Genomic DNA, 25,648 nt, shown 5'->3' on the forward strand with positions numbered 1-25,648 from the left:
GAAAATTCCCTGGACCTGGCCAACCCAGAAGTCACAGACTTGACCCAAGAGTTCAGGACTCGCCCCCACAAGTTCTCAGCAAACCTGACGGGCGGGTCTAGCTTGTCCAGGCATCCTCAGTTCCTGCTGCTGGTGGCACACAGGCCAAACAAGGAAAGTCAGGGAAGAAGGGTCCAGATAAAACCCAGCCCAGGGCTGAGCTGGCAGGCCTCACCGGGCTAGGGGTTACAAATAAACACCCCTAGGAACAACAGTCAGGACACGGGGCCCTGGGAGCCCTAGCTTTGAACCCTACTGAGTACTGGCCTCTAAAAACACTACTTTCTCAGGAACCGCCATGTGGACAATTTCTGAACCACAGACACTGCCCAGTGGTACAACTTCAGAATATACTTAAGCACCTTTGAAAGGTAGTTTATTGAGGTTTATTAGGGCAAGGAAGGCAGCACACATGCAGTGTAGCAAAGAGCAAGCACACACCCACAGGATGAATGCATTGTCCACACTACTCTCTCCTCCAACAAGGAGTGGCCTTTGGGGCCTGGTTAAGTTCCGAACTGTGTCCATTGTTTCTTCAGAGGGCTTGGGAGACTTGAAAAAGACTAGGACAACAGGTGGCTAGCACTCCCGCCCCTTGACGCAGAAACCCCGGGATGTCATAGCTTTCCCCACTTTAGGGGAAGAATCCTGTGATCATACTCTCCCATTGTCCAGGTGGCTCATTCCAGCTGTGCTGGCTCATCTGTCCTCAGTGTCCCCTACTTGAGCAGGAACTGCTACCTCCAGGAGCTCTGTCTCATGGGGGGAACTGTGAGAAAGACACAGGCTAAATGGGCTGAAACCAGAGCTGGGCCCTTCCCATGGATTGGGGGTAGGGGTAGGGAGACAAACATACCCTCGGGGCTCAGGCTGGACACTAGGATATGGCTCTCGGGGACTCCCTGGAGGGGCTCTTCTCTGGTTGGAGACTGAAGGTCCTGTGGAGAAAGCCAACGGTCAGTTGAGAACTAGGGTGGCCCCAGACACCAGTCACCTCTTCCCAGAACTACTCTGACCTGTGTGCTAGGGATGGTTCTGTCCAGCTGTGGAGGTGGCGCCAGAGCAGCCCCTGTCTGCTGGATGAACTGTTGCAGGTTGCACTGACGGAGTTCCCTGTTCAACTCCTCCAGCTCCTGAGCCTGAGCCTGGGGGCACACAGGACCTTCAGGAACAAGGCTTTGACCTTCTTTCCCAGGCCAAGCACGCTTCCTGGTCTGATCCAAACCCCCAAACTGCCCATACAGCAGGTGGAGTGTTAACAGACTGGCTGTGCAGCAGGGAGCTGACAGGGGCTAGATCTCCTGGGCTCACCTGCAGAGCGTGCTCAGCAGCCTCCAGGGCCCGGCTCACCAGGGCCAAAGTGCCTTGCATCTCCACACTATGCCGCTCCTGGACAGCCAGGTCCTGGCGCAGTCGCTCAGTAGCAGATGCTGTAGCTGAAGGAGGCCCAGGGGCCTCAGCAGCCAGCCGAAGCTCTGCCTCCAGGGCACAGGCTTGGGCATCCAGGGCCTCCAGCTGGGCAGCATGCTCAGCAGTAGCCGCACTCAACGCTTGCAGGCGCGCCAGTCCCTCACGCTCCCTGGCTTGTTCTCGCCGAAGCTCCTGCTCCCAGAAGGCCTCATGGCCCAACTCCTCAGCGTTCCTCTGTATCCTGAGTTCCAGGCTCTGCAGGTCTGCAAAGCAGTCTGGCGTGGGTCCTACCAGGGCTGTAGGTTCAGGGATCGAGGGGCTGGGGACCAGCTTGGGACATCCTAGGTTAAAGGTCAGTGCTCTGTGTGGCTCTCGGCCTGGTGCGGCCCATGGCTTTGGGGGAAGACTGGCCCGAACTGGGCATCGCTCCGGGGGTGGACAGTTGTCTGAGGAGGGCCTTCCAGACAGGCTGGGTCCTGTCCGCCTCAGGACAAACTGGACATCGTTGGCAAACTGTCCACAGGTGGCCTGAGCTCCTACTGGACACTCCTGCGGCAGCAGCTGCCGTTCCTTCTCCCTAAGACGCTGCACAAGGACAAAGCGGCCTGTCTGGCCTGTGGGGGAAAGACAGAGTCAGTCTCTATCGCCCCTCTATGCCCCTGGCTTGAGGAAGAGAGCAATACAAGGGTGGAGTCGACCCCACCCTCCTTGACAGGGAAGATGGGGCTTCTGGGACCCCAGGGAACTCACCTATAGCTTGGGCTAGCGCGATGACTACTTCTTGGCAGGTGGTGTGTTCCGAGACCCCACAGACCACGCGCTGGATGCCATCCACCCACACCTTCAGCTCCATTACCACAAGCTCCAAGACCATCCCTGTCCTGTGGGGAGGACACGGGCCATGAGATCAGGCCAGGCCTGCCTCCACCACAGCCTGGCCTTCCTCTTCTCTTGGCTTTGCCACAACAACCGGCTCAGGACTGTGGCCCTTCGGCCCTGCCCTCCTGTGCCCAGCCCCACCCGCAGGCCACACATTCCTGGAGTGGCTGGGGAACTAGTTTGGCCCTCTTGAGCATTTTGAGGCGTCCCCCTCCTGCACCAGCCTCCTCTTGCCCCACCCACCCCACTCCAGGAACAGGGCGAATCATTAACCAGGGCCAGGTTTTCCTGTCCCCCGGTCACCTGGCTCAAAGGCCACTACCCTTTTCAAGCGGGGGCGGCTGTCCCCTGGCACCTAACACCGACCAAACGCAAATACGACGCCGTCCAGAGTCATGGGAACGCCCCCCCAGGGAGGGAACAGTCTGGGGCCGGGAGGAGCTGAGAGTTACGACCCAGACAGACCTCCATCTCCGAACCGACCCCAGATCTGAGCAGCCCCCCGCCAGTCCCCAGTCCGCCTCCGCAGTCCCTCCCGTCCGGCCAGCGCTCTGGGCTCCGGTGGTCCCGCCCCGCTGGGGGCACAGCCCGCCTCACGGCTGATTCCGGCCGCGCGGGATCCAGACGTCCCACTCCGCAGCCGGCAGACGCAGGTGCAGCACAGCCGCCGCGCGCCCTCTTGCCCAGATCCGCTCCTCCTTGGCCGGAGATGGCTCCCCGGTGCCGCACCCGGGGCTCAGGAGGCTCGAGAGCTCGGCACAGCTCACCTGGGCGCCCGCCGGCCTCCGGGACTCGGGCGCTTCAGCGCCGCCTCAACCTGCTGTCCCAGCGCCGCGGCGCGCCCAACCTCACGGTCTCATTGGCTCGCGGCCCGCGCGCCCCGCCCCCCGGCACCCCATTAGAGCGGAGGCGTGTGCCTCCCGCCCCCTGCCCACTCCCATTGGCGGCCTTCCTCCCACCACGCCCCATTGGCTCGTTAACTCCGTCCCGCCCCGGAGGCATCCAGGTGTGGGCGGGGCCCGGAGTGGGTAGGGGCAGCGCCTGGGCGCCGGGGATGGTACCCGCTGATGCTCGACGCGGAAGCGCGTCTGCAGCTGCGCTCGCTCGGGGCTGGTTGGCCCAGGTGAGGTGTGTTCCCAGCTGCGGAGCGGACTTCCTCAACAGGCTGGCAGTGTGACTGACTGGTCTCCGCCCACCGAGAGGGCTCCTGACTGGAACCCTGCAACTCTGACATGCACCCGGGCGCGACATTCGCCCTCCCTTCAGCAGCCCCGTCGGCGAAGCCCCTTCAGCCCTGCTCCCTTAAATCTGTACTCGAGAACACCGAGAAGAGAGGCCGTGAACGTCTCTCGCCCGCTATCCGAGGGAGGTGGAGTTGAGGGGCCGGCTGACCTGGTGGGCGCTGCAGCCCTGGTGGGGGAGGGGACCGTCCCTGAGTCTGCCTGGGACAAAGACCCTAGGGGCTTTGTCTGAAGCGCCATCCTCTCCCCTCCCCCAATGGGCCCAGTGCCCTCCAGAGCAGCCCTTCTCTCCCTAAAGCGGGCCCCTGCTTTCATATCTTGCCTGCGACTCGGTGGGCTAAATCAAGCCAGGCCAGTTCCATGTACTCTGTCCCAATCACAGAGAGCTGTGGGAGGGGGGTTCCCATGCCCTTGTGCCATAAGGCAGCAAATGTTGGAAGTACGAGGCTGTGGAAGAGACAAAAAGTAGAAGGAGCCTCTCCTGGGGGCTCACTTCTGAAGCAGAAGCAATGTCCCCCAGGGTTCACTAATGGAGCCACCATTGGGAGCCCAGAGTCATGGAGATAAGGGTTCCAAGAGTTAGGTTAGGCTGTCAGACACAGGCTGGCTTAGTGGCTAGAGTTAGCACAGCCACGCCAGTATCTTATCACCCTCAACTGCTCCATTAATCAGCGCAGATCCCTAGGACAGTTTACATAGTTAAGGCACACATGGATACTGAATTCACTCACAGGATACCATTCCCCAGGACCTGCCTATCATCACTGGCTAGGGCCGGGTTCCAGGGGCCTGATTAGTATGGCCCTCCTCAGCTTAGCTGGGAGGTCTAGCCAACATATCCGAATCACACTGGCACAGAATGCACTCATGGCCCTGGGCATCGTCTCCCTGGAGGCTCCTAGTAACAGACACCCTCCCCCCAGGTGCAGAAATCCATGGCAACAGTATAGAACACTTTCCTCCCTAGACCTTCTGTGGGTTTAGGCCTCAGGTGAGTGTGCGGGAGAGTTCCTGGGTTGGAGGGACATGAACAGGGTAACAAGCAAAAGTTTAGAACCTCTCATCTTAGCTCTAGGCTGGGGTCTAGGGGACAAAGAGGAGACAGCAGGGAATATATGTACACACTGGGGACATGCTTCCTGGGAGGTGACCTGCTGTCCTAGCCTGAAATATACTCTCATATGACCAGCAGTCCTAATGTCCTGTTGGGTGGACACATGTGTGTTCCTCAGAGGGAATTGGCAAGCGCTTTCTGGACTTCACTGACACACAAAGAGAGTCCCATGTGGTTCTCATACCTGGGACTCAGCAGACCCCATCCTGCCTCCTTCCATCCCAGCTCCTGACCAACATCGAGCATGGCCCCTAAGTCTTGCCAGGAGTCTGAAGATGAGCAGGTATCCCCAGCTCCAGCAGGTGCAAAGCCAGACGGCAGTGACTTAGAGTCTGCAGTCGGTACACCTATGGACACAGAGGCTCCTTCATGTTCCCGGAGCAGTAAGCCCTACTGCGCACCTACCCCAGTGGGCTGCTCTATCAAGCAGCAGTAAGGAGGCAGGGGATGGGGCAGCCTCCTGGGTTGGGCCAGCCAAAGAGCCAGGCCTGATCAAACCACAAGGGGCTGGAATTGCAGGTTAGCCCCTGAAACCATGGACCCACGTACCCTGAGGCTGTTATGGGAACAGAGAGAACTAGAGATCCGGGCACTTCGGTGGGCTGTCCAGAATGGCCAGAATGCCCGATACTACCACATCCTGCAGGAGGTGGCAGGGATTCCCCCTGAGCGGTCAGTAGTGAAACCTTCAGCCTAACCCATGCCCTATCCTGTCGTAGCTCCAAGTTTCTGTGTGACACCAATCTCAAGCACTGAGCCCTATACCTGCCTACTTCAGACTTTAGTCTTTGCAAGACTTGACACTCCACCATACTTTTGAATAAGTTCCTGTGCGGAAAATGTAACCCTACCCCTGAGCATGTAGACCTCTGCCCAGACCTGCTAGGGTTTACTCTGCCCTGGCCTGCTATAATGTGTGCCTTCAGGGTTTGGTGGCTGTGGGGTGTCCTTTATTGCTGACCTACTCTCTGGAATCCTGGCCTGCCCCAGAAGCACTGAGATTGCTCCTCCTACCAGGAACTCCAAAAGTCAAGACAGATTCCTGCAGAACCAGGTCCAGAAGCTTACGCTGGAGCTGAAAACGCAGAAAGAACAAGCCCAGCTGGTGAGGGGGTAGGGTCAGGGAAGGGGGCAATGCCTTGGCAAGCAGTAGCTACCCACCTGAGGTTGGCTGGAAAGGTGGGGTTGCTGGAGGCCTCTCTCACTAGTACTAGCAGGCACTCTCAATCAGGAGAAAGAACGCTTGGAGGAGAAACTGCGGCAGAACCGCCGTACAATACAGCAGATGGAGGCTGAGCTGCAGACCTTCCAGAAGTCGTGCCTTCTACAGCTGGCTCGTTCCTCTTGGGTAGGACGCGTGATTCGGTCTCAGACTGGCAGTGTGGAGGTGAGTTTGTGCCCCTCCCTGGCTCAATACCTGTCAGGCAGCACTCCCTCCAAAAAAACAAAACAAAACAAAAAATCCTTGGGCAGCCAGCATGCTTCTTTAGGTCCTGGCCTGCTTGAGAAACCTTGTCTCCCTTGGGCTGTTTCCATAAGGAGGATTCATATGACCAGCAGCCTCCTCATCTAGTATACACCAAGTACTGTTAAGGTCAAAAGTGAGAGAACCCGTGGGGGAAGGGTGTCCTTCCTCAAGCTCCCTGTCAGCTTCTCTATGGTTCTTTCTTGTAGGTGGTCACTGCAGAGGTCCTAAGGGACCCTACTGACTCTGTTGAGGGTCCCACTTCTAGGGAGGTAAGCAAGGTTTGCCACAGGAGGCATTCCATGTATATGACAAGGCCCCTGAAGCCCTGAAAGGTCGGGGAGCTGCACAGCTCTTATTTCCTGCCAGGAATTCCGTTTGGAGGATGTAGATTGGAACAGCATTGCCCGCCGATATCCCAACCTCTTCTCCAACATGAGTTTCCACACAGATGAAAAGTAACTGCGTTGGACAGGGAGTCCCCAGGGATCAGGGGAAGGGAGGACTTGGCTTGACAGAGGTGGACCAGTTCCCATTGTATCCTTAAGTGTTCCCAAACAAGTCATGTAACCCCTTCAAAGCCTCAGCTCTGATATGTAATATGTGGAATGGGTTCAAGACAAGGGGAGGAGCTCCAAGGTCATCATTAACTTTATTAATTTTCCACAAGCTGGGTCTGACTCTTGAGTTCCTGGAGCACAAACCAGGGTGCCCATTGCCTTGGGGAGGCTGGCTAGGGTGGGGGCATGGGTCCTGGGTTTAAGAGCCAAAGCAGTCAGTAAACGTATCATGGTTCCAGGCTGCCTCAGCCCCACCAGTCCTCTGAAATGGATACCTGGGACTCCGAGTGTACCTTCAAGCATGTGGAGAAGCCTAGCAAGATCCTGGGGTGGGGCACCTTGCCTTTGGCAAACACCAGCAGCTCAGAGGGTGCCGACTCTGACTCCAGCAGCTGCCAGATAGCTCTGCATTCTGGAGCAAAGAAGGTGACAGGCCACCCACCCCAGGGAACAGACTTAGCTTCTGAGCAGACGCAGGAATGCACTAGGAGCTTCAGCAGACACACAGAAGGTGGAGTTGGCTGCTTCTCCCTTTCACCCTTTAGCAACTTATAGCCTCTGCCCAAAGTCCTCTCAGGTCCTTCAGCCCCCCACGGTCCAGTTGCTTCTGCCCAGATCTGAACCCGACTGAGGTTTCCCTATTATGCAGACCGCTGGTCTGGCCTCCTGGGGAACCTCCCCACTGAACTCTCTGTGTTCTCCCTCCTCTAAAGGACTTCTTTTTCCAGATCTTCATAAAAGCCGCTCACCCTCGCTTAGCAAGACTGTTCTGGAGCCCTGTGCAGACCTTCACCACCAACACACAAGGCCCCAGTTGAAGTGAGGGCTGCCCAACCATGAGCACACCAGGAAAAGCAGGGAGGCTGCATGATGGGTGGGCTTCGTGGGTGGATGGGGCCCCTATTCCCTGCTCAGCATCCCTTTCTGGCTCCAGCCCACTTGGTTGCTGCTTGAAGATCGCTGCGGTCAGCCACCGAGAGAAGTTCATCCGTATCCTCAATCAGTCTCAGGCAGAGACTGTGGACCTGGGCGGCTTTGTAGTGCAGCAGCTTGTGAGGGACTACCCTGTGTGCATGTACCGCTTCCCACCTGGTATTCTGCTAGCCCCACAGCACCACATCACGGTGAGCCCTGCTGCCAGCAAATACTGCCTTGCCCCGGTCTACACTGTTCTTCACTTAGCACCCAGCCTTTTCCTAGGTGTGGGGCGAAGGAACCAGCAGGACCAAGAAGCAGCTGCCAGTGTCCTCGGGCCAGAAACCCTTCCACTTCCAGTCCAGCCTAGGTTGTGTGACAGTGCTAGTCAACCCCCACGGCCAGGTCAGTGCTGGTCCCAGCCTAGGAGCAGCCCAGGGGCCAGCCTCACAGGGTCAGAGTAAGTAACACGATGGCCCTGCAGGTCCTCAGTGAACATCAAGCTGCACCCTGCGTGACCTTGGGCTCGAAGATGTTCACCAACAACACTGACTGGTCCATTGACCGCTTCCCTCTCTCAGAGTCTGAGCCCAATGCTGACTCTGGTGAAGAGCAGTGTCGTCCTTCATCGCCACACAAGGGCAGGGTGCGGGACTCTGGGGCCAGGCGTAAGAAGCCCGGGTAGGTGCAAACCCCTTTTTCTGCCTCGCAAAACCCGCCCCTATTTCCTTAGATGTCGCCTTGGACAGGACTACTACCCTGGCCCATACTATCTTGCATTACACTTGCCCTGAATTGACTAGGATACTTCTCAGGCCCCTCCCACATCTCCAGGCCAGGTGTTCACCAGCAAAGGCACTTCCGCACTGGCACTAGCAGACTGAGGACTTCGGGATCGCTTCGCCCCACCGAGACCCGGGATATCTTGCCGCTCCTGAGCACCCGCAAGCTTCTTCACCCCGGGGAAGTTCCCGCACAGCAGGAAGGTGTGAAGGCTGAGACAGTGGAGCTCCTGCCTGCAATCCCAGAGTGTCCCTCGAGAGTGTGCCTCGAAGACTCGCTGTGTCGGCAGGAGCGCAAGGTCCAGGTGAGTGTGATGCTTTGGCCCCGGGTTCTCTGCTCTGCCAGTCCGTGCAGCTCTTAGGCCCCAGTGTTTTCTGCAGGTATGCCGGAAAAGCGTGGACCTAAGTTGCCCCATGGTGGCCCTGTCAGTACAGAGCACAGCTGAGAGCAGATATGGGTTCCGCTTCCTCTGCTACCCTCCCATCACTGAGGACTTGTGTCGGCGGTTGTAGAGCAGCCAGGCCATGCAGGCAGTGCCAGCTGCATAATTTATTGAACCAACCGTTGCTTACAAAGTAAAGCACATTTCTGCACACCTGAGAGTCGAAAATGATTCACTTGGCTTTTACAGAGTATTTGGTGTCTCAAGAGAAAGGACCAGTCGCACATAGGGAAACCTGCAAATCCACCCAGAATGACTACGCCCTTTTGCGGACTAGGACAAGCAGGCTTAGAACTTGGACCACATAGGTGACCCAGGGTCCTGGGGCATCTAAAGAGCTCAGTTCCAGCTCCAGCCATTCAACCTTGGCCCCATCCAGGCCAAGAGATCTCAACAAGGGAGGGTTACATTAAGGGAGAGAGTGGGCTGGAGGGATAGGGTTCAGGTGATGGAGGCGGTGGAGGCCTGGAGGGCAAGCTGCTGGACCTAGTGCTGGCTTTGGGTCTGGGCATCCCTGGACTCGGTGGTCCAGTGCTCTCAGGGCAGTCACTGCAGCCAACCTCTCACCCAGGCCAGACCCCTCGCCCAGGCTAGGCCCCAAGCTACCTAGGACTCTAAGCCTACGCCCTCTAAAGGGCAGGTCTGCAGATCTCACCGAGGAGCTGCTGCCTGACTCAGGTGGCATTGGGTACTTTGGGGGAGAAGGGATCAGGTGAAAGCCTGGTGTCCTGGAAAGTCCTAGAAAACAAGAAAACAGCATGTTAGAGAGGACCTGTCAGACGAGGTGAGGGAAGAGTTAGCTGCAGCCTGGAGATGATGGCAGGCTAGGGGCAGTGCAACCCCAAGTGGAGAGGGTTTCAGTGTCCTTTTCTGTTTCACTGTGGAGCCTACAGTGAAACAGATGCTCTGCTTCATCTGCATTCCAGAGAAAATACAGCTTCAGCCCTGTGGCTGCCTCTAGAGCAGTGGTTCTCTCTTTTTTTTTTAAATATTTATTTATTTATTTATTTATTTATTTATTTATTTATTTATTATGTATACAATATTCTGTCAGTGTATGTGCCTGCAGGCCAGAAGAGGGCACCAGACCTCATTACAGATGGTTGTGAGCCACCATGTGGTTGCCGGGAATTGAACTCAGGACCTTTGGAAGAGCAGGTAGTGCTCTTAACCACTGAGCCATCTCTCCAGCCCCTAGAGCAGTGGTTCTCAATCTGAGGGTCACCATCCCCACAGGGGTTACATATAAGGCATCCTGCATATCAGATATTTACATTATGATTCCTAACAGTAGCAAAATTACAGTTATGAAGTAGCAACAAAGATAATTTATGGTTGGGGGGGGGTCACCACAACATGAGGAACCATATTAAAGGGTTGCAGCATTAGGAAGGTTGAGAACCACTGCTCTAAGGCAAACAAAGTGATTGGGCACTGGCCCTGGGTCATCTGACCTCCATTCTTGAGTGTGTGTTCATCCCTGAGGCCCTGGTGGCTTCAGGCTAGTTCTTAAGCTTCTGTAATAGTATAAGGTAGATGGCTAGGGTCACCAGTGCCTTCTAGGCCTGACATCTGTAGCAAGAGGGCTAGACACCATTCCAGTCAACCCTTCTGCTGGTCACCTTTCTACTGCCCTTTAACCTGTGCAATTCTTGTTCACTGGGGGGCCAGCTGTTGATCCTGCTTCACTCTCAGGGTCCTCTTCCCACCCACTGCCCCAGGTACCAGCCAGTCTACAGAGAGGCAAAAGTGTGGTTGTGTGGTCCTTCAGAAATGGCCACTGACCACCTTTATACCCTCAATGTCTGTCCCTGCCCACAGTGTGCCTTTTTAAGTAAGGGTCTTTCCAATGAAGCAGCAGTCACTCTGGCTCCCTTAGAAAGGGTTTGCCTGGCTTAATTCTGCACCCCTATGCCAGCACAGGTCAGTCCTGCCTGGGTTGAAGCCACTGAAAGTTTCTAACCCTCTCTGCCTTGCTCTCCTAGTGGTTTTGTTCATCACTTTCCCACCCCTGGATTCCTGTCAGTTTCTCCTGAGAATTGGTGTCTGCTTCTGGATATCTTTGGCGACCAGAGGCTCCCAACAGATGCTTGCCTCTGGACTTGCCCTGTAGCCTTCTTTTGTGGAATGCTTTCCTCTCTCCTTTAGCCCAGGTGCCCTCAAAGTGTCATGATATGGAGGAGGAGCTGGGATTGACCTTTTCTAGGTTGTGAAACCTACCCACCCCTACTCCTCCAAGAAGAAGACTGTCTGCCCTCCCAGAACCTGGCAAAGGAGGGGGCTGACTATATTATCCTAGTCTGAAGTGGGGACAGCCGTTCCCAGATGGGGGGTCAGGTTACTCTCAGGCACTGAGGTAGTACCTGAGGCCAGGCGTGGAGGGGTTAGGGAAAGCTTGGGTCCAGTCTGGTCTTCCTGTTCTTCAGGAGCCTTCTGTGGGTCCTGAGCTGGAGCTGGAGCAAGCCTTTCCTGCTGGAACTCCACCTGCCTGTGGAGGAGAGGACTGAGGCAGGAGAAGGCAGAGCTGCAACCGTGTCTGTCTCAGACCCAGTGACAAATGGCCATCACACTGGGATGGATCTCTAGCCTTTGGCCCCTTTGACCACCATGGGAGACCAATGGCTGCTCAGCAAAGGAAACTTCCAGCCCAGATCCCTCCCCCCTCAAGAGAGGGCAAAAGGTGGTAGGGTTGGCAGGGTAAGGGACACCAACCGCAGGCCAGGCTCCCTCCAGGCCCGGAGCCCAATCATGGCCAGGTCACAGCTTTCTGTAGGGTCAGGCCTTGGGATAGAGGGGTGGGTGGCCAGATCTGGCCTATGTGAGGGCAGCTGCTCCAGGGGTGCCCATTCCTAGGGAGGGAAAAGGCTGCTGTGGGGACCCTGACCCCCGGAGTGGGAGGGCCAGAGCATGGACATGCCAGTAGTCCTGAACACTGATGTATGATGGGGGAGCTCTGGGGAATGGTCTACCATGGGGTGAGGGCAATAGGTGATGGACTACTTTGGGAAGGAGAGCTGTAGTCATATGTGGGGAAGGCATACCTGGTACTGGTGTCTACGCTCCCTCAGGCCTTTGGTGGGGTTCCCACAGAGAACTTGACAAGCACCTGAAGAAGAGGATGTGGCTATGCCTGGTTTGGGGTCAAGGTACTTGCCATGTCAGCTCTGGGCCAAATAGGTTTAGTTACCATGGGTGAGGCTGCTGGAATGGTCTTCTGTGGCTGGATTCTCAGAAAGCAGACCTTCAGGCAAGGGGCCCTCAGGGACCAGCAAAGATAGAGCCCATGGTTGGGTCTCAGGCACAGGCAAGATTGGGTCAAGTTTCCGTATAGTGGTTCCATGGGAACAATCTGTCCAGGGTCAGATCCAGAGATTACTGGGCTCATTATAGACAGCATGTTTCAAATTCAGACCACAGAACACAGCCCTGTCACTCAAGAAGCTGTGTGACCTAGGGACTGGCCTGTGAGGGTTCCTTTTCCTTCCTGAAAGACCCTCAGGCTTATACCCTCCTCTTCTTCCACATAGGAAAGGGGAAGCCAGCTGGTGCTGTAATGGGAGTATCCTGACCTGGGTTCAGTCTGCGTGGTTCTGCAGACGAGGAGCTAAGGCTGGGAAAGGGAACAAAATACAGCCACCCATCTCTGCGAGGCCTGGGGAACTAGTGGAGGTCTTCTGCTCTGGGGTTGAGTGAAGCCTGTCCTCTTAGGGGACCGGTAGAAGCCTGTCTTCCTGGAGGGCTAGAGGAGGTCTCCTCTGGAGTCGGAGACTGGGGCATAGTATCAAGGTCCATAGTAAGTGTTTGGCATACCCAGCCGAGGGAGGAGAATGTCAAGCACGCTGCCTTCCTTGATGGCCTCCTTCACCATCAGCCAGTCCTGATTCAGCTTCTGGGAAGCAGGCAGGTTGGTGCATGTGGTGGGTATCTCATCTAGGATGTGGAGCTGGGGGATAAGCTTCTTTACCTCTGCCCTATAATTGTAGTCCTGGGGTGCCTAAAAGGTAGAGGGAGGGGGACAGCAGGTTGGGTCTGGTGGGCCCTGCAGGCCAGCTGGTTGCTGGGGCTCCCTCTTCCAGACTGCTATGGTGCAGGACAGAGGAGACAGGGTAGATACTGCCTCATCCTACTGGAGCCTATGGGTACCTTCACCCTCCAAGCCCATAGCCAGGGTTCAGGGATGCCTTCTAATATGTGGAACTGATTATGGGTCAACATCAAGCAGCAGTTATTGAGGTGGATAGTGCACATGGAGCATGCGTGGCCTTTGTGGGGGTGCAAGTAGATTTACCTGCTGCAACAGAGCTTGCATATGCCTGATGCCAAACAGTTAGGCTGTTTAGGCCTCCAGTGGCAGAAGGGATAGCTCTTAAGGAGAACAAGCTAAAAGGCGCGTGTGGGCCCAGAGGTTCCCATTCTGGGTAGAGGTATCCATCCCAAATATATGTTGACTGGGTGTTCAGCACCCATACCTTGTTGGAAGGGCCAGGGTCTGGCTTCAAGCACACCAGATTGCCCTCCAGTGTGAGCGTGGCCAGCCGTGGACACAGCTGCAGGTACCGCATCTGCCCCAGGTCTTCCACATTGTTGCCCTCAAGGTCCAGCACCTCCAGTTGCTCGAGCAGGCACAGTGGGCTCAGGTCTGAGATGTTGTTGTAGGAGACATAGAGTTCCTGAGGACCACATGGGGGAGTCTTAGCTGGGGTCTGACTTGATCTCTCTTCCTTGTCCCCAAGTGCTACAGACTTACCTTCAGTGCCAAGAAGGAACCAATGCCATCCAAGTCAGTCAGGCCACAGCGAGCCAGCCACAGCACCTGCAGGTGGCCCAGAGAAGTGCCCAGGTCTCTGCAGAAGGCAGGCAGAGTGGTGTGATGGTTAATCTTCAGGGTCAACTTGACTGGATTTAGAATCACTTAGGAGACACATTTGGAACATGTGTCTGTGAAGGCATTTCCAGAAAGGTTTAACTGAGGAGGAAAGATCCGCCCTGAATGTGGGTGGCATCTCCTCATGGGCAGGGAACCTGAAGAAAAAATAGGGAAAAGGAGAAAGCCAGCTGATTGCTAGCACTCCCTTTTCTCTGTTTTCTAATCTGCTCAGATGTGAGCAAGCTTCCACGTCCACAGATATGAGCTGCTCCTGCTGTCATGTCTTCCCTGCCATGATGCTGTAACCCATAAACCATAAGCCAAAGAAACCTCTCTCCCATTACATTGTTTCTTGTCAGGTATTTAGCCATAGAAGCAGCAATAAGTAACTACTATGAGTGATCGGTGCTGTCATGGGGTTGAGGGTTCTGTCTTTAGCCAACAAAAACCAATGCCAAACTACCACCCACTTAGGCTGCCCTCAGGTGCAGGGATGGTTGTGCCTTTGCTTGTGATAGCTTCCAGCTGATGTGCTCCAGAGATTCCTATTCTTCTCCCTGCTCTAGCATCCCAGGCAAGATTAAAGTGTGTCCCTGGAGAGCCTATGTTTGTGGGCACAGAGGTCCCTGGCATGTGGAGGCCCCTTCTCAAACACTTGTTCAGCACCCACACCTTGTTGGAAGGGTGAGGGGCCAGCCTGAGGCATACCAGATTGACCATGAGGAGCTGCCTTCAACCTGATGCCTTGACGCAGCCCTATGGGCTACTTGTTGCTGTCCATCCCTGTCTGGCTTATTGTACCCATGGGGCCTCTTTTCCCTGCAGTGTACACAGATAGTGTGTTTGAAGACCTGTCCTTGCTCTCGCCTGCTGTGATGCTCTTCTTGTATCACCGAACTGCTCTTTGCCTCATAGTACAATTGCCACCTGACCTCAGGCTTCATCAACTGCCGCTATTTTTCCATGGCCCTAAGTCTTTTTGGTAAGGACTCATCTACCATGTTGCCTGCCTGGGGCTTGTTTACTGCTGTTGCTCTAGGCTATATATTTTCTTTAGTCTTTGTCCTTCAGTTGCAAAGATTCATTCAGCATTTACCCTATCAGTTGCCTTAAATCACCATGCTTTCTTTTTAAAATTTGTGTGTGTGTGTGTGTGAATATATAGCACATTTGTGCAGGTGCTCATGGAGGCCAGAAGACGATATCAGATCCCCTGGGGTTAGAGTAACAGATGGTGACAAGTCACCTGACATGGGTATTGGGAACTGAATCTAGGTCCTCTGAAGAGCAGGTCATCTCTCCAGCCCTCCAGCCTGCCTGAGTGTTTGAGATGATCTAACACTGTAGTCTAGGCTGACCTGGAACTTGAGACAGTTATCCTGTTTCAGCCTCTCAATACAGGTGTGTACCACCATACTAGCAATCTCTCTCTCTCTCTCTCTCTCTCTCTCTCTCTCTCTCTCTCTCTCTCTCGACAACTTGTTAGAACTGGTTCTGTCCTTCCTTCGTGATCCTATTAAAACAAAGTTTACTCATTTATGTGTACGTGCATCAGAGTGTATGGCATGTGTGTGAAGGTATCCTGGAAGGCCAGAGAGGCTTAGACCTCTACTCTGGAGCTGGAGTTAGAGATGGTTGTGAACCCCCTGACTTGAGTGCTGGGATCCAAATTCAGGTTCTTTGGGAGAGCATCAAGTGTTCTTCATTGCACGCTCTCTCTCTCCCTCCCTCTCTCTCTCTCTCTCTCTCTCTCTCTCTCTCTCTCTCTCTCTCTCTCTCTCTCAAACTGTCATGGGCAGTTAATTTTAGTTTTCATCATTGCTGTCTGTGGTAGGTCACATTGGTTTTCTGAGGGGTCGCCTTCACTTTGTCTTGTCCCTGAAGCGTTTTTTGTTGTTTTGGCCTATTCCTTTTCAGAGCTTGCCCACTTCTTTCTTCTTGCAACCTGTAGCTCAGAAGAGTTAACATGACTGGACTGAGCTTCAAGGGAGTCAGGCAACTTCCATGTCTTTTTGTGGACCATATATCCAGCTGAAAATAGATTCTTCTTGTTGTAGAGGAATAAGTATTAGGAAATAATTAGAGTTTGCCATACTTTGTAATAATAGGAAAAATGCAAAAAGTAAAGCATATACCATTCGTAGAGTCTTACAACAGACACAAAGAAATGTCTACAGTTTTAAATGAACTTATCAAAAAGTTAGACTAGCCTGGTGTCTTAGTTTGGGTTTCTATTGCTGTAAAGACGCACTATGGTCATGGCAACTCTTATGAAGAAAAACATTTAATTGGGGTGGTTCGCTTATAGTTCAGAGGTTCAGTCCATTATCATCATGGTGGGGAGCATGGTAGCAAGCACGCAGACATGGTGATGTCTTGGTAGTTAATCAGAAGCAACAGGAAGTGGACTGAGTGTAACACTGAGCATAGCTTAAGCAAAGGAGATTGCAAAGCCTACCCACACAGTGACACACTTCCTCCAACAAGGCATACCTATTCCAACAAAATCACACCTCCTAATAGTGCCACTCCCTGTAGGCTTATGGGGGCCAATTACATTCAAACTTCCATATCTGGTGTGGTGTCATACCTGTATTGAAGTTCAGGAAGCTGAAGGAGACAACATCATGACCTCAGCTCAAGGCTAGCTTGGGCACCCTAGTGAGATCCGCGTCATTTAAAACAAAATGAGCTGGGTGTGGTGGATTATACTTTTAATCCGAACACTGAGGAGCCAGATACAGGTGGATCTCTGGGTTCAAGGATAGCCTGATCTATAAATTGAGGTACAGGAGAGCCAGGGCTACACAGAGAAACCCTGTCTCTAAAAGCTCTGCCCCCCTCCCCAAAATAAAACCAAGTCAAGCACTGTGGCTCACGCCTGTATTCTCAGCACTTGAGAAGCAGAAGCAGAGACAGGAAGACGAAGAACTCAAGACCACAGTCTGGAGAGAAAGCTCAGTGTAAGACCACTGGCTGCTCTTCCAGTGGATGACAGTTCAATGCCCAACATCTACATGGCAACTCCTGACCATCTAAAACACCAGCCCCAGGGGATGTGATGCCCTCTTTTGGCCTCTGAGGGAACCAGGCATGCACATGGTGCACTGACATACATGCAGGCAAAATACCTACAAACATAAACAAACAAACAAATAATACAATAATAGAAAAGGAATTCTAGGCCAGGCTTGGTTATAGCAAGTTTTAGGTCAGCCTGGGTTACTCGAGACTGTCTGGAAAAAGAAAAAAGCTGGACAATTAGAACAACTGTGACAAGCACTTAGCTTAAGGAGAAGGAACAGTAACAGAAGCCAAGGAGGAAGAGTGAGGTCAAGATAAGGATGAATCTGCTACAATTAGAGAAGGATAACAACCCAGAGTTGATTTCTAACTGGCAAGACTGATAAAGAGACAGACAGGTGATAGAAGGATAGACAGACAGACAGATTGAAATTATAATGCATCTGAAAAGACAATCAAGGTGACCATAGCAGCAATGTAAGATGATAAAAAACCAGTATGAAGAAAGCATGCATTAACAGCTTTAAGTCTTAACAAGGTCGGCACTTACAGAACAGAAAACTTGGCTCAAGGACTGGGCGGTAGCAAAGTGAGTAAAGTGCTTGCTCTGCAAGAGTGAGGAACTGAGTCTGAATCCCCTGCAATCACTTAAGCTAGGTATAGCAGCCTGAACCCATAGTCTAAGCACTAGGAGGAAGCAGGCAGGGGTTCACTGGCCAGCTTACCTAGTTGAAACTGCAATTGCTGGGTTTAATAACAGACCCATTCTCAAAAAATAATGTGAATAGTGATATATGAAGACATCTAGAGCTGACTCTGGCCTCCATATGTGTATACATGGGCAAGAGCACCTACACATGTATGTGCACAGACACAGACACGCCAGCCCTACCATACTACCATCACCACCACCACCAACAACAACAACAAAAACCTGATTTGAAAGTAGGACTCTCTTAGTTTGAGCCAAGTTTTAAAGTATGTTATAAAACTGGTGGCAGTGGTGGCACAAGCCTTTAATCGCAGCACTTGTGAGGCAGAGGCAAGAGGATCACCATGAGTCTAAGTATAGCCTAGGTTACACAGAATTCTAGGCTAGCCTGATGTAGCACATGCCTATGATCCCAACATCTGGGAGGTTTAGGCAGGTGCAGGAGGATCAAAGTTGGAGGACAGGACTCAAGAGAACACTCAGAAGTTAAGAGCACTGGCTATTCTTCCAGAGGACCTGGGTTCCAGCACCCACATGGCAGCTCACAACTGTCTGTGACTCTAGTTCCAGGGGATGCAAATACCTCTTTCTGCCCCTACTCAGGCACCAGACATAGACATATACCTGGTACACAGACATACATACAGGCAAAATACCCATCCACATAAATAATAATGAAAAAATAAAAATATGATCCAGATGGGGTGGTGGTGGCACATACCTTTAAATCCCAGCACTTGAGAGGCAGAGGTAGGCAGATTTCTGAGTTCAAGGCCAGCCTAGTCTACAGAGCAAGTTCCAGGTACTACACGGAGAAACCCTGTCTCAGAAAAAAACAAAACAAAACAAAGCAAAATCAACAAAGAACAATCCACCAGTAGTGTTGACATTGGGATGCAAAGATTATCATTAAAACTCATTAAGGGGTCAGTTGTAAGGGCTGTAGAGATGGCTCAGTGGCTAAGAGCATTGGCTATTCTTCCAGGGGACTCGAATTCAATTCCCAGCACCCACATGACAGCTCACAACTGTCTGTAACTCCAGTTCCTGGGGTTCCAACATTCTCATACAGACACACATGCAGGCAAAACACCAATGCACATAAAATTTTAAAAAGGGGGGTTAGGTGTGGTGATGCACGTTTTTATTTCTAGCATTTGGGAGGCAGAGGCTGGCAGATCTCTGTGAGTTCAAGGTCAGCCTGGTCTACAGAGTGAGTTCCAGGACTGACAAGGCTACACAGAGAAACCCTGTCTGGAAAAACCAAAAACCCAAAAATAAAACAAACAAAAACCCACCACCATCACTAACAAAAAAACTCATGAAGGAGGAAGACAGCATTAACAATACTAAAGGAGGAATGCCAGTTATATCATCCTTGTGAGAGACACTGGGCACACGTTAGTCAGAATCCGGATTAAGCTAAGGATGGCTGCTCTCACTGCTGCTGTTTAAAAAGGTTCTGTCAGTCAGGCAGTGGTGGCGCTTGCCTTTAACCTCAGCACTCAGGGAGGCAGAGGCAGGTGGATCTCCTGGATAATAACTAGGGAAGAAGAGACTGTGACAGATACAGTTCTTACCAGCGGTGTGGAAAGGGGTTCTGGGGATATCACCTATACTGTTTTGGGTAAAAAGCCCCTGCTGTAGATGAAGGTGCCCCCCAGGTCACAATTGAAGCCTTGGCCCCTGGAACCACAGAGCATGGCTGTATTTGGAAACAAGGTCACTGTGGCTCTAGTTAGTTGGAATGAGGTCATACTGGAGCAGAGTAGACCCTATAAGTGAAATGGGGAAAAAATGGACATACCAGAAGGGTACCATGGGAAGATGAAGTTGGAGGTTGATGATAGCTCTACAAGACAAGAATGATCAGTACATGCAGACGGTGATCAAACTGGGCAGATTTTCCCCCTAGCCTGGGAAGGAACATCCTGCCCTACCTGCATCCAGCCCAACCTAGGCAAATGTACTGCTGAAGCCCATTTGTGTTCCTGTGTTTATGTTCCTACGAAGTGGCCCCAGGAAAAATGGTTATACTCTCCTAGTCACCTCTACTGAAGGCTGTAGTAACTGCCCCGTGATAGCACAGGCAAAGTGACAAAGGGTCTTATTTCACCTATATGATCCCGTGCCTTTGCTGTGAGTCTGACTACTGAGCTAACCCACCCCAGGACTTCTTGTCACCACAGCAAGCTGGGGATGGTGATGTCTTCTCACTGGTGTGTCCCTGGGCTTTGCTCTAGAGTAGTATGGAATAATTTCTCTAGTTTAGGCTGATATGAAATAAGCTGATATAGTCTTTTGTGAGCATGCTCACTGGCACACTACAGAAAGCAAACTTGAAAACTCCATTTAAATACACAAAATATACTAATGGAAAGAGGCCATATTCATGGATGTATTTAACTTAACAAGTATGCCAAAACTAGTACATAAATCTTTCTAAATTCCAGGTTTAAAACCACAAAAGATTTGCATGCACGAGTGTCCGAAGCCCACTAGCATGACCAGGTTATAAGATTGAAGCGCAAGGATGAGGAAGTGCTCAGGACAGTCAGGGTCAGCCTGGAGTAAGGGCAGCAGAGGAGAGCTAGCTCAGACTCAAGTTATACAGGTAAGATGGCACTGAGGTAAGAGACTAGCTAATGATCAGAGTTCCTAAACAAAGGGCTCTGCACAGGTGGCCATCTCTAGGCTGAAAGGACATACTGCAAAGTTGAAAATGCACCAGATAATTCCTGCTAATCAACAAGAAAAGAGAATACATCCTTAAATTAGCACATGGTACAGGAATCGAAATCCAGCATCTCTAGCAAGGACAGAATGATGAGCAATGGAGTGTATGAAATGGATGCATCCAAATAATTTTTAACAGTACCCTGTTATCTGTGGAGTATCAGAACATATAAGTGGCACTGAGTAAAAGATGCTTGTCCCAGCCCTGCTAGCATGAAGCCATTCATTTGGTGGCAGTTCCAGCCCATGTATTCAGAACATTTGTGTGCATGGTGGTGGTTATTTTCAGGGGCTAAATTATCCCAGCTTCGGGTGAAATGACAAACTACATTGAAATTATTTCCCATCTCTTACAGCACTGCCTGTGATCTTAATATTTAATGCTCATCTTTGCAGCCATCTATGTTACAAGAGCAGTTTATGGGATGTTGTTATTCAGTTTCCTGTTACAAATGTTTGTTCATTTTTAATCACTACAGGGTGGTAAACACCAACTAGCCTAGCTGCAGGATTAGATAACTGAAAGAACTCAAAATTCTGCTGTTTTTCATTGCTGTAATCAAACTGCTGAGGGTCTTTTCAAAACATTTGTGATCTGACTGTATTTCCTGTAGAATTATTTTGTTTTAAGTACTATTTTATGTTCTTTTTTTTCTTTTTGTATTTCAAGACAGGGTTTCTCTATGTAGCTTTGGAGCCTGTCCTGGAACTCACTCTGTAGACCAGACTGGTACTCAGAGAGATCTGCTTGTCTCTGCCTCCCTAGTGCTGGGACTAAAAGGCATGTACCACCACCTCTGGGATTATTTTTTGTTTCTTAAGGTTTTCATTGTTTTGAGACAGGCTCTCATGTATTCCAGATTGGCCTTGAACTCACTATCTATGGAGCTGAGGATGACTTAGTGTGAGGTCACAGGCCTGTACCACTATACCCAGTCTCATTATTTCTTAGTTTTATAGTATCTTTGCTTCTCGGTCATATTTTCCATCATTTATTTGTTTGTTTGCAGGGTTTCACTGTGTAGCCCTGGCTGGCTTGGAATTCACTTTGTAGACCATGCTGCCCTTGAATTTACATAAATCAAACTACCTTAGCTTCCTGAGTGCTGGATTAAAGATATGTGCCACCATTCCCAGCATCCTTTATTTTATTTTAGCTGCCTTTTAAAAACATACCTTTATTGTTCTTTGAGAAAATTTGTTTACTCAGACCTAGAAAACTTCTCTGTTAATCTGGGGGAAGAGCCATCTGCTAGAACATCATGTGACTCCAGGTGCACAGCTGGGAACTTATGTCCCATATCATCCCCAGAAAGGGCTGTTGGGCTTCAGGACCAGGTGACTCCTTGACATCTGTTCCTCCATGGCTGCTGCTGAAGCATCAGCTCTCTTGTCTTTGCCTGCATTTGTGCATGCATCTTCATTGCTTTGCTGAATTCTGTTTAGTGTTTTATTTGTTAACCAGCAATGTAAGGAAATCAACTGGGAACAACTGGATGCTACACTTCGAGTCCAATTCAGATAGTTAAAAACGTAAGAGAAAGAGAGAAGGAGACAGTGTGTGTGTGTGTGTGTGTGTGTGTGTGTGTGTGTGTGTGTTACGGTGAATTGAATCCAGGACTTTGCTCTACTAACTGAACTACATCCCTAGCTTCTTTCTAAAATTTTAACTATAATTTCTCTGCCTTACACTTCTAGGTTTGAGGCAGCAGCATCTTCACAAGCACCTTTGTTCAAACCACCAGATACAGTCTGCCATTCTCTTACCTTTGTTCTTTTTATTTTTTTAATTTTTAAAATTTATTATGTATATAATATTCTGTCTGTGTATATGCCTGCAGGTCAGAGGAAGGCACCAGACATCATTACTTATGATTGTGAGCCACCATGTGGTTGTTGGGAATTGAACTCAGGACCTTTGGAAGAGCAGGCAATGCTCTTAACTGCTGAACCATCTCTCCAGCCCCACCTTTGTTCTTTCTAGTCCAGTGGGACAGAATCACAAGGTGGCCTTGCATTTTGAATGCCATCTTCTAAGCTAGTTCCTAAGAACTCTGAGAACACCAAGCTTTCTCGACCAGGGGATACATGTTCTGCTGGGTCTGGTTTCTAGTGGAGGGTCGGCTTGGAGGCAGCTCCTACCTTCTCTTCTTCCTGGGGGCACTAGCCACTTCCTTCAGCTCCTGGCCCTTAGGGTATAGTTGATGCCTGGGTTGCAATATGAGGTAAGGGAGCTCCGGAGCCTCCAAATATAGACTGGTTTGGGCTATCTGCCAGAAACCCCTCACTTTGCTGAAGGTTGAAGCATACACTTGGCTTATCAGCCACAGCACCTGGTTATGACCACCTTGACTAGAACCCTGGCTTTGGCTTTTTTGTATCACTCTCATATGGTAGGTACTTCCCCCTGAGGATGAGAAGGGGAACATGCCTCACTGCAGGGTGTCAAAATAGGAGCCAGAGACCCTAAGATACTTTGAAGGCGGGACACATGGGACCCACCCAGAAAGGATCCTACCCTGGAGTCTCCCCTCCCTCCCTTCCACGGAGCCCACACCTGAAGAAATGTCTCTAAAACCATTTGATGGCAGCCTTCACCCTCCAAGGGTCGACAGGGTGGAGCAGAATCTTGACAGTAGGGGCAGCCTGCAGCAGCTGAGTTCCAGGCCCAGCCCCTGCTTGCCCAAGACCAGGCTCTCACCTGAGGGAGCCCAGGCAGCTGTGGTTCAGCTTCAGTTGGATCAGGTTAGGGAGGTGCACTCCTGTGGGCCACAGGAAGGAGAGGTTGGCCCAGCCCCAACAATCCTGCCCACCTCTTTGCAGCTCTCCCCACACCCCCAAGAGGGGTTGTTTACAGGCACATGGCCTTTTCTGGCTCATACAGGGGCCGTTTCTGTGGGGCCTGTGCAGGAACTGGCCCAGATGTTCTGAGCCTTCTCTCCCCTCGCCATGTAGGAATTGCATGTCCTTCCACCCGGGTGCAGCCTAGCACATGTAAAACAGGTGTAGAAAGGTGAACACACTGGCAAGGACCTGACTCGAAGAAGGGGAGCAAAGTTGGCATGGATAAGGTGAACCCAGAGCACATCCCCTCATCGATCCCAGGACCTGAAGTACCCCTTTGGAGGTCTTTCAACATGCAACATTAGGTAACAAGTCTCAGGAATGCCCTGCCAGTGTCCTGCACAGCCTAAAGCTCCAGGCTCCCATTCTTAAAGCTTCTTAGGGTAAGACTCTGGCCCTAGACACAGAATCCCTGAATGATGTAAAGAGGTGTATAGGATGTCCTAGAAGGCCCCAACAAAGAGCTGGTGCCCCCTGATCTCACAGGTGCACAGAGATACTGCACTGAGCTGTCAAACACTTAAAATGCAAAATTGAAAAACAAGCTAACCGGGATTGGAGGTGTTTAACTTTACTGGTAATCAGAGAAAAGTAAAGAAAATGCACAACTATCCTGCACAGCAAGAATCCTTCCTGTTGGGATGGTTGGTGAAATTTGAACAAGGTCTGTGACGTAGATGAGAGTGCTCGGTCAGTGTTCTTTTCTGACATAGATAATTACACTGAAAGTATTTAAGATAATGTTCTCCCTAGGAAGTAGCAGGCACTGAAGCATTAGTGAACAAGAAGAATGGTTGCTCAGATTTAAAAAACAAGTGTCTCAGAGGTAATGTGTGTGTGTGTGTGTGCGTGCGTGCTCACGCGTGAGTGTGCACAAGGATGAAAGAGAGAGAATGGAAAGATTTCTGTTGTAGCAATTGCAGAGGGGATTCTGGAGGAAGAGTACATAAGGGATTAATATAACATTTGTGCAATGTGTCTATAATCCAAATCCATTCCAGATAAGTTCTGGGAGCACCTTGCATGGGAGCATAGTACCTTTGCTATTTGTCCATATTGGTATTGGTGTTTGGGTGTGGTCCTTGGAAAGTCCTTTCAGAATACATACCCTGGGCTAAAACTTCTAAGTCGAGTATATGTCTTATTTCTACGGTCCATTCTTAAGGAAAGGGACATCCTGTCCGGAGTGTTGGCTAGCTTTCATTTACAACCAGAAAATACAGTTGGCTCATGGAAAGGTCTAGTTGTGACAGTCACAGGGGCATGGGTGTGACTGGTGGCTCTCACCGAAGTTCCCCAGGCTGTTCTTACGGGTGTCCACACACATCTCCAGCACCCTCACCAGTTGGAGGTCATCTACCTGGGCCAGGGCCTGCTGCAGAAATCATCAGGTGTCACTTCCGGTTTTCTCCATGCTTTTGGCTGAGGACTCTGTAAAGGTGCCTACTGGAGCAGGTGGCAAATGTTCCCCTGCCTCATCCAGGTTGGGCTTGCAATAACAGTTTGGCTGGTGGGCATGACACGAGCAGAGGTTGTAATTGACTATCAGGGAAGGGCCTGCCCTTGAGGTGCCAGTCTCCAGGTGAGACCTTCATATAGATTCAACAATGCAGTTGGAGCCCAGAACCCTGGTAAGCAGCACCCAGCATACCTGAACCAGAGAACACACAAAAACACTCAAGCTGGAAGTCAAGGGGTGGGGCCCTACTGGTCTATCTGTTCTTGTAGATGGGCAAGACCTTTTTGTATGTGAAATGTAAGCATGATCTCTCAGGATCGTGGGCCACACCTGCTACGGCATCAAGGGACACCTTGGGAGAACACATGCAGGCTCTGGCCTAGCAGGCTAAACAGTTATTCTGAGGAGGTCCCTGGTGATACCAACTACCATGATTCTCTCCTTCATAGTGGTCAGCCACGAGTGGATAGCAAACTCTAAATCCTGGGAGCTTCAGGGTTGTCCAGATGGACTCTACAAAACCTCAGGACTCATAAGCTCTCACACTGGATGGGGAGAATAGTCTTTACCTGATGCCAATATAGCCAGCATACCAAGGACAGATCCTACCTCAGGCAGGTTGAGAGGAGACTGAGGAACTCTAGCCTTGGGAGGGGAGCCATGCGCCATGACCAACTGCCCTTTCAGCATCCCAATATGCCACTTCCTAGTTCTCCCTGTTGCAACATTAGCTCATGAATAAGAGGCTTCTTGTCTGCTTGAGCACAGGCCTCAGCCAATGGTTACGGAATCCTGCCCCAACAGTGCCATCTGTGATCTCAATGCCTGGGGATGCTTGTGTCACTTGGGCTGCTGGCAGGGACCCTACTGGTGGAAAGGTAAGAGATACCTAGCAGAGGGAAAGCTGGATACCAGCAGAAAGGGTGCCAGGATGCCATCTCATGCAGACCCATGGTGGAGCCTCAGGCCCCAATCACTTACCAGCCGAGAAGGGGAAAGGTGCTCTTCCACCCGCCGCTCCCTGTGGATATCCCCATGGCTGCCCCGTCTCTTGTTTTGTGGGCAGGGGTTGGTTAGGCCCTGCCAGCTCAGCTCCCGTACCCGGATACTAGCTGTGCCTGGCCGAGGTCCCTGGGATCCATCCCAGGCTGGGTCCAT

The 25,648-nt window shown here is 51.6% G+C and overlaps 3 protein-coding genes across 5 annotated transcripts; 1 reads left to right on the top strand and 2 right to left on the bottom strand.

Annotated features, from left to right (window-relative positions):
• Positions 1–374: 374 nt before the first annotated feature.
• On the bottom strand, positions 375–3,192 carry Rassf7 (Ras association domain family member 7). 3 transcript variants are annotated; one of them, XM_057778844.1, is made up of 6 exons: positions 3,096–3,192; positions 2,200–2,330; positions 1,351–2,063; positions 1,056–1,184; positions 896–977; positions 375–808 (listed from the first exon to the last, which is right to left on the bottom strand). In XM_057778844.1, the coding sequence occupies exons 2-6, from the start codon at positions 2,321–2,323 to the stop codon at positions 777–779; spliced, it is 1,080 nt and encodes a 359-aa protein (XP_057634827.1). In that variant the 5' UTR covers positions 2,324–2,330; positions 3,096–3,192; the 3' UTR covers positions 375–776. The 3 variants fall into 3 exon arrangements, with proteins under 3 accessions (XP_057634827.1, XP_057634828.1, XP_057634829.1); XM_057778845.1 differs by lacking the exon at positions 3,096–3,192 and adding an exon at positions 2,926–3,085; XM_057778846.1 differs by lacking the exons at positions 1,056–1,184; positions 3,096–3,192 and having other exon boundaries at positions 2,200–2,919.
• A 1,735-nt stretch (positions 3,193–4,927) lies between these two features.
• Lmntd2 (lamin tail domain containing 2) lies at positions 4,928–9,038 on the top strand. The gene is made up of 13 exons (XM_057778890.1): positions 4,928–5,115; positions 5,203–5,355; positions 5,701–5,788; positions 5,915–6,070; positions 6,358–6,420; positions 6,518–6,606; positions 6,948–7,219; positions 7,437–7,527; positions 7,643–7,832; positions 7,909–8,028; positions 8,108–8,304; positions 8,458–8,710; positions 8,787–9,038. Exons 1-13 carry the CDS (start codon positions 4,928–4,930, stop codon positions 8,916–8,918), a joined length of 1,992 nt encoding a protein of 663 aa, XP_057634873.1. The 3' UTR covers positions 8,919–9,038.
• On the bottom strand, positions 8,992–25,648 carry Lrrc56 (leucine rich repeat containing 56). Its single transcript, XM_057778891.1, has 11 exons — positions 25,472–25,648; positions 24,319–24,406; positions 22,889–22,949; positions 13,596–13,692; positions 13,318–13,518; positions 12,659–12,842; positions 12,036–12,197; positions 11,890–11,954; positions 11,561–11,697; positions 11,212–11,351; positions 8,992–9,586 (listed from the first exon to the last, which is right to left on the bottom strand). Exons 1-11 carry the CDS (start codon positions 25,646–25,648, stop codon positions 9,258–9,260), a joined length of 1,641 nt encoding a protein of 546 aa, XP_057634874.1. The 3' UTR covers positions 8,992–9,257.

Source organism: Chionomys nivalis, chromosome 8 (genome assembly GCF_950005125.1).
Source record: "Chionomys nivalis chromosome 8, mChiNiv1.1, whole genome shotgun sequence".
Taxonomy (NCBI): domain Eukaryota; kingdom Metazoa; phylum Chordata; class Mammalia; order Rodentia; family Cricetidae; genus Chionomys; species Chionomys nivalis.